The 7,896-nt window shown below is 38.8% G+C and overlaps 1 protein-coding gene across 1 annotated transcript in view; it reads left to right on the forward strand.

The window, feature by feature from the left end:
- The window catches only part of HSF2BP (heat shock transcription factor 2 binding protein), a 31,161-nt gene extending 24,991 nt beyond the window's left edge, over positions 1–6,170 (forward strand). Inside the window, exon 8 of the mRNA XM_026070721.1 lies at positions 5,585–6,170. Within this exon, the coding sequence (XP_025926506.1) occupies positions 5,585–5,793 (209 nt within the window). The 3' untranslated portion in view covers positions 5,794–6,170. The remainder of the gene's footprint in view (positions 1–5,584) is intronic.
- The last annotated feature ends 1,726 nt before the right edge of the window (positions 6,171–7,896 follow it).

Consider the following 7,896-nt stretch of genomic DNA (forward strand, 5'->3'; position numbering starts at 1 on the left):
AGCAGCTTGTGGGATAGGTAGAATTCTCTTCTTGTGGAACACTATTTGTTTGCAGAGAAGCTTTTATCATTTTGTTGAAAACAAACAGTTTTAGTTTTTCCATCATCCAGTGTCCCTGTGTTGATGTCTTGGGTGAAGGTTTTATGCAATCTTCAGATTTAAAGAAACCCTATCCTCAGGGCTTTCAATAGAAAAAGAGGTTATATGTTTTGGGGTACAAATTCACTTGAGATTTGTCAGATTTTTCTTCTGGTGCTTTACTTCTGTAGATGCAATAAGACTTCCTCATTCTGTCCTTCCCACAGAGCTAGACTGGGACTTCTCTCTGGTAATGATTCTTTGAAGAATAAGAAGATGCAGTCAGCTCAGATATTAATAATTAAGACTAGGTTTATGTTTTTCATGAGCATACAGAATATCTGCAAACAAATGGGCACTGGATAAAATTGGTTTGGGCTCTTCTCTGCTTTTTTCTTCCTATCCCTTATCTGTATTGGTTTTTCCACCTTTTAAATTTTCTTTGAATGCAGTTAAAAGATTGTTCTTGTTGGATACATTAGAAAGTGTGGAATTCAAGAGAGAGTATGTTGGTGATGTTTCCCATCCACAGCTGGGAAGTTACTCCAGGTACTTCATTAAACAAAACAGGACAAGAGGCGTATGACTAATCTTAGATCTATTCCTTCAGTTTCCTCTGCCACAGTTGCACACGGAAATCTAACCTTGTTTATCCAAACTCTTTGCAAATGACAGTCTCTACTATAAATGTCTATATGCAGCATATTCTCAATTTGCTAATGCTGCCTCCAGCCTTCAATATTTGCTTTTCAAGACTAACCCTGAAAGTTTCTAGTGCCTTGCTTTTCTGTTTGGATTGGTTATGGCTGTCAGTTTTGAAAATCCAGGTTATTTTCGTGACAGCATGTTATTTAGGAGGTATCTGGACTAACAAAAACTCTCTGTTTATAAAACAAAGCCTGTACTAAACAAAACAGATTTTGGTTCATAAATCAAAACTCTAGTTCCCCGTCRTTCAGGCTGTCAACAGTTCTGTATTCTTTAGACTATGCAAATGGTCTTAAAAAGAGGATTGCCCTTCTGTCTTTAAGACCACATCCATTTTCTTAAACACACAGATGCCAGCTCTGGCCTGGAAAGTCCCTGAACCACTGTTAGTTGAGAGGCTGGAAGAGTGGCTAGAGGAAGTCTCACTGAATTCTTGCCCTTTTTCCATACTCTTCTCTAAGCAGCTGCTGGAAGCGGTATTTAGGTGGAGCTTTGGTTGGGCCCAGTGCGAGTTGAATGTGAGTTTCTTGACTCACATTCTCTCAGAAGCTGCTGTGGGAATCCTCAAAAGCCCTCATTAGGATTAATGCGAGCTAGGAAACATGCCTAATAGCTCACCCAGTGATCTACCAGCTACAGAGCTGCATCTGTAGTGTGTAATGTTATTGTGCAAGTTCCTTTTAACTCTCAGCCCCGTAAATAGCAGTCAGGCAAACTGGGACCAAATTTGCTGTCGTTGATCTAGGCTCGGAGTCTCTCTCAAGGATTTCCCTGATAAAGCTGTGACCAGTGCGTGTCTGTAGGCAAGTGGGGAATTCTGGTTAGCTGAACTCGATGTCTGCCAGTGAGAGTGGTCCCTTGGCCAGGGGGGAAACTGAAGCAATCCCGGCTGTTACATAGGAGCTGGGGCTGGGGAGAGTATGTAGCAGACAGAAAGTGCATTTGCATTCATGGGAGTTGCAGCAGCAAAGCTCATTCTTTCTTCTGTTATGGTATGCTCCCTTCTCCTTCCCCCCGTATTGTCTTTATTGCAACACCTCTTGTCTCAGACCTGTCAGTGTTAGGGAAGTGTCTGGAAAACCCTGCACTGCTGCAGACTTTGGCTCAGTTCCACCAGCCTTAGCAACACCAAGAGATCTTACATGGGGCAAGCTATGGTCGTGCCTCTCTCTAATAGACCTGCCGCAAACATAGGTAGTCTGACAGGTTCATAAAAAAGAAAGGGGGAGTGGCAGGTTGTCCCTTCATACTAGAACTGAACAGTGACGGAGTTGAATAACATTAGCAAGAGCAGTGGTAAGCTTTTGAAGTATGCCTTTCATACATAGACATAGCTGTAAACTGCTTGTCGGTAATAAATCTTGCATTCAGGTGGCCAGAGAATGGTATGCGCACATGTAGATTGAGTTCACACAACTCACAGAGCCAATTGTAGATAAGCTCCTTAGCACTGATGTAATGCAATTACTTAAACCCTGCTGTAGGGAACAGTTCATCTGAGAGCATGCTGCTAATGACAGATGTGACTAAAATCTGTCCACATTATCAGTTGCTTTTGTCAATGGCTGAAAGGCAGTGACATCAAACAGCAGTGCTGGCAGTTAACAGAACGTCAGCAAACTCCAGCAGTTTCAATACCTTGTTGAAATTGCATCAGCATTTTATGATGATGGTAGGCTTATGTTACACATACTATCCGAGACTGAGGCAAGCAGCTTGATTTTTTTCCCTTGTTACCCAGAAATAATGATTATAGTTTTGAAATTTTAGTTGAAGAAATGTGTGTGCTAGTTGTTGGGAGGATATGATGCAGTGATTTGATTACAGCTAAAACATTTTTTTTGATCTTGTACAAACAAAATGTTACTCCGCTACTGTAGAAATGACTAAATCTGGAAGCTATTGAAATAAGCATAATGCTGAATAATGAAGATTCCTTACATTTCTTTTGACTATTCTCTAGAAGAATTTTTTAGAAAGAAAATAATGATACTGGAGAGACAAGGAAAAGACTTCTAGGGTATTTTTTAAAATCCTCTTAGAAAACATGATTATCCATAGTAAGTAGTAGTCTCAAAACCATATGTAATCTTAAGGGAGTATGTTTTAAAGCATATCTAGTTATTTAAAGCGAATTAGAATACATGTAGAAAAATGGAAATCAGATGCTAAAGGCGTATTAAGTCATCCTCTGGTGCAGGAGCATTTCCTTCCTTCACTGTATTCTTAAACAGCTAATCTGTTCTTCATTTGAGTGACTCAAGCTGTTGAACTTCCCTGGCTGCTGTTGAAAATTCTTCCTAGAATCTCTTTGCTCTTACTGGAAAACATTCTTGCTAATCAGGCTAGAAATCATTTCCTGATCATTTTCTGATTCTCCTACAGATCCTAATTTTATTACCTCCCCTGCTAATGCTTCTCCCCTGATCAATTCTTTAGTTTCTACAGACTTTAAACACTTGCAGATAATGGTAATATAGATGCGGTATTAATAATGAAGCACATTTCATCCAAGGATTTAAAGCAGCAACATATATGAAGCTTCCCAGCAGTACTGTGAGTCACTAAAAGTATTAATGTCTTTATTTCATGGAGGAATAATCTCACACAGAGGAAGATTGTAATGAACTACATAGATTTCACTTCTAAAAGCTGCTTTCTTACCTATTTGGGCTGTGCTTTTATTACTGCTATTTCCAGTGAATAAATGTAGAATAATACTAAGCACAGAGAAAGGGTGCCAGTGATATGGACAGAGTTTGGACATTATATCTGGCAAAAATTAAAGAATAAAAAAAAAGCCCATGGGAAGTATAAAGATGGGAATGGAAGGAAGAAGTCAAGGGCTTTAGACATATTTTGATTAGGTGAGCATAAATCAGAAAACCAAGAACTTTTGCACCCATTTTTTTTAAAAAGGATTCCCTGAATCCTTTTACTGCCCAAGAAATTGGTCATAAAGTCTTGCTGTCTTTGAGGCTTGAGCTGCAGCATCTTTCCATGAGAAGAAATTATGACTGCTCAGCGCTTAAGAAAATTGCACCTCCAGGTATTTTAAGAGCTGATGATGGAAAGAGAATCCTTGGAGCCTTCAGCCCAGGTGCCAGCAATAGGAGCAGCTGTGTTATGGGTATGGGCATTTCCATGGGACGTGCAGCACTAATCATCRATTTTTAAAATGATGATTTGAATGACTAAAGTTGTCCAGGATATCCAATGACTAGGATTTTGGTGCATAGAAAAGCAGAAAATGCTTGCATGTTACTACTTGGTTTTGGACAGTTCCCGTGTGCCAAGTTTATATCACACTCTGCTAGATTCCCAGTAAACAGAAAGAAAATTCTTTTCTTAAGAGGTTTATGCTTTAAATAGGGAAGAAGGTGTAGAAAAGACTTAAATATCTCATTTACAGATGGAAGATGGAGGAAGAGAAAGATCATGACCTGTTCGTGGGTGTAGATGAGATGTCACAATCTTTGATGCTGTACTTCAACCATGTGCTAGTGGGAATTACTTAAAAATTCCCATCTGAACAGTTTCATGCTTATAGCCATAGTCTTTGTTGTCCASTGTATTCTGTTTTCTCCATTGGGTGCTTTCAACGTTTCCCCGTGTCCTTTAATGAACAATTCTTCTTACTCATTTTTCAGGTCATCAGTGTAGGTATTAAATAAGCTAACAAATAACAGAACCTGCCGCAGCCCACCAAACATTTTCTTCCAACTCAGTATGATGTGTTTATTGCTGCACTGCATTTATGCTCCTCCAGTGAGATTTTTGTCTCTGTAGTGATTTTTGCATGCAAAGTTATCTGAATTAATTTTTCTCAACATTTCCAGACAAAGCTCTATCAAAGGCTTGCTGAAGACTAGGTATGCTAATGACCAACATGTAGAAAATGCACAGCACGTGGAACAAATAACTTCTTCAGCCATATATTACATGTTTTCATTTGGAGTATGCAGAATAGTGAAGTGCAAAAATGGAGCTTTCTACYGGATGCTTTTTGTAAAGTTAGAAACTATTAAATGCAAATAGACTGTTGTGAGTGATTAAAATATAATCCTGCTAATGTTTCAGTAGTTAAAAATGCATCCTGCATTCTTAACAGCAGAGTTATTATATGTCCTTCTAGCTGAAGTCATTCAAAGATCTTCTCTGCTAAATTTCTCTGATGCATTTCTAAGCAACCATGCTTAGCTTCGGTACCCATTTCAATTTTGTGTAGACTGAATTAAACACTTAGAAACGTGATTCATTATTACCAAGAATCTTTTATAAAAATTGATATTTTATTGAGTTTTGGAGAAATCTGAAATCGTATGTAAAAAGAAATTAAGAAAAAGCCTGATCATTTACAGCAGCTTTTGTTAGTTGTTCTGTTTGTTGTTAAGTCTATTGTTAAGACTATTCAGTTGTGGGATATAGCTTATTCGGCTTTCAATCAGATTGCATCCAGCAGTACATATTGGCTATTGACTGCATAAATTCAAGTTGTTGATAAATTCACTTATTTATGGCATTTTCAACATTTGCAGTACAAGAGAAGGGTTCCTGGTTATCTGTTCCTCCCAAGCACTGCTGAGCACAAGCTGCTGAGAAGGGCAAAGGTGTTTTTTTCAGATTCATTATAGAGCCAGCCAGCCAGCACCAAATGGAAGATAGGAATTATGGCACCTTAGTTATTCCCAGTATACCTGGTGGGTCATGGAGAATGGCAGTCTAGAGCTTTAATGCTGCTTTTTTTTCTGGGCTCACTTGTAATTAGCAACTGGAACTTTTCTTCCCCCACTTTTAGACCCAGATACAGAAGTTTGTCTTCATGTTCTGCGGCTCCTCCAGTCTGTGATTTTGGAGCCAGAAGTTTTAGCCAAGTCAGCCTCTGAGATGCGTGATACTTTACCATTCCAGCGTATCATTGCACTGTCAAAGAGCCGCAATGCAGATCTGCAAGCACTTGCAAGAGAACTACTTGAAGATCTTAAAATACTTGAGTATGAAGTATAGAAGAGCTCTGTGACACCAACTGCTTATATTTTTCCTATATTTTTATGCTGCAAGAGTTGTTAGAGATGGTCTTGACTGAAAAGCCTTTGCCTAAGTTGCTCTGCCTAAGTTCCTTTCTGAAACTAGGCAACCCAACTAAAATAATACTTGGGAAAATATGCTGGATTTTAAATGCCTAAATGTAATCTTAGGCGCTCTCGTAGAGATGGAAAAGGCTTAATTTTCTTGAGTAGGATTTTGTTGATAATGGGTTTCCAAAGTAATCCAGSTTATGTTGCCTATTGACCATATGTAGGGAGTAAAGTAGTCATCTCATCTGTTGGACTACGTGGTTTATTGCAGTGGTAAATAATCCTTTTGATCCATCCTTAAGAATTACTGTGCTGAAGGAAAACTGTTGCTTTTCATAAGTCTTCTATGTCAGAATGCATCTCAAGTTTCAGTTTTATTGTTGTTATTTCTCTTCTCTCTCTTTCCCTTTTAATAAAAGAAAACTCAAATTCTATAGTGTGYAGTGGAGTCTGTTTTCAAAATTCTCCTTCAGATTCACTGGAACTGCAAGTGGACCCCATTTGTGGCTGCCAAGCATACTAGAAACTGAGCCATTAGTTTTTCAACAGCCCTGAAAAAAGGAAATGTTTTACTGTTGTCTGTGATACCTAGTTCTGCACTAAAGAGGCTAAAATTAACTGCTTCTCTGTCATAAGCAGTATTGCATTCCCTCAGAAACGTGTGGTTTGTCAGAGCTTCTGTGTATAGCTTGCTTATGCCAATGGTAAATGCAAACACTCATATGCTTTGTATTGGTAGAATTTACACATATATTTTAGAAAAAATGGTGTCCATTTTGTAGGCTGATAGTAACATAACTAGTTAGGTGATGTTGTTCAAGGGAATGGCAAATAAGAAATGCAATGCTTTGGTAGCAGCTTCTTTCATATTAAAGTTACCTCAGCTGTGAACCCAATGTATTAACAAAATACAGTATGGATTTCTTCTGTACCAACTGTACAGAAAACACGAAATAAAGTTCATGGGATGTAAATACTGTGATTGGCAGGCAGCTTTACAGGAAGAACATTGTAAAATGCTGAGTTAGGTATAGGTGCAAGAGCATCTCCTATTAGTTTTTTTTGCAGAATGATGGATGTTCACAGTTAGAAATGTAATAAATCAACATAAAATAGTTTGAAATAATTGTCTCAAATGCTACAAGCTGTAGCAGTGTGGTCTGGGCTGATTAATGTGGGGAGTAAGATAGAGACCTCATGCGTAAATGAAAGGGTTGCATGGAGTTCTGCTGTGCCTGATTCAAAACTACGTTGAACTTATCAGATGGAGATTTTTGGAAGGCTAAAATATTCTTTAAAGCATGCTTTCTTTGGATTTGTTTCTTTCTATCCTAACTAAACCTCCTAGAGTTTGATCCTAAAGGAATCAGAGAGATAACCTGTAATTTCCTGGAATATCAACTTGTGAAAGTGTTCAATTTGAAAAAATACTGAAGGACATCTACTTTTCACTTACTGGGTATCTACTCATGAAGGTCTTTCATCAAACTATTAGAAGTCAGTAAATAACAGAAAAAGAAACAAGTAATTCTGTGAGCAGAAGAGCTAATGAAGCATTGTGTCCTATGGATCTGAGATGTTTCTTGAGAACTTTCCTGTCCTTCCCAGCCCTTCCAATGCCCCCTGTGAAACCCAGTTCACTCCAGGGGCAGCACGCAGTGCACTCATTGGGAATGGCATGGATGCTCCTGGTCAGGTCAGAAAGCTGTGGCGAACGACTGGCTGGCTGCTGCCAAGCAAAGTGTAGAGCAGCAAAGTTCTGCCAGCTTTGCCCTTGTGAGGGATTAATTTAGGTCTCTTCTGCTGTATCCTCACTGCTTATAGTCATGGAGCTTGTGAGAGCTTAATTATCTTTGTGAACTCTCTCCTTCTGTCAAGTTTGCTGGGAACTGACTGACATTCAAATGTTATGTAAGAGGGACTGGTAATACAATTGCAGTGCACCTCATTTCTGTGGGAAATCAGTAAACAAAGAGCTCAGGACTGGTGATTTTAATTGTGCATCCRCTGAAAACCTAAGGCATGCTCAGCA

The sequence above is a fragment of the Apteryx rowi genome, unplaced genomic scaffold (genome assembly GCF_003343035.1).
Source record: "Apteryx rowi isolate R43461 unplaced genomic scaffold, aptRow1 scaffold_317, whole genome shotgun sequence".
NCBI lineage: Eukaryota > Metazoa > Chordata > Aves > Apterygiformes > Apterygidae > Apteryx > Apteryx rowi.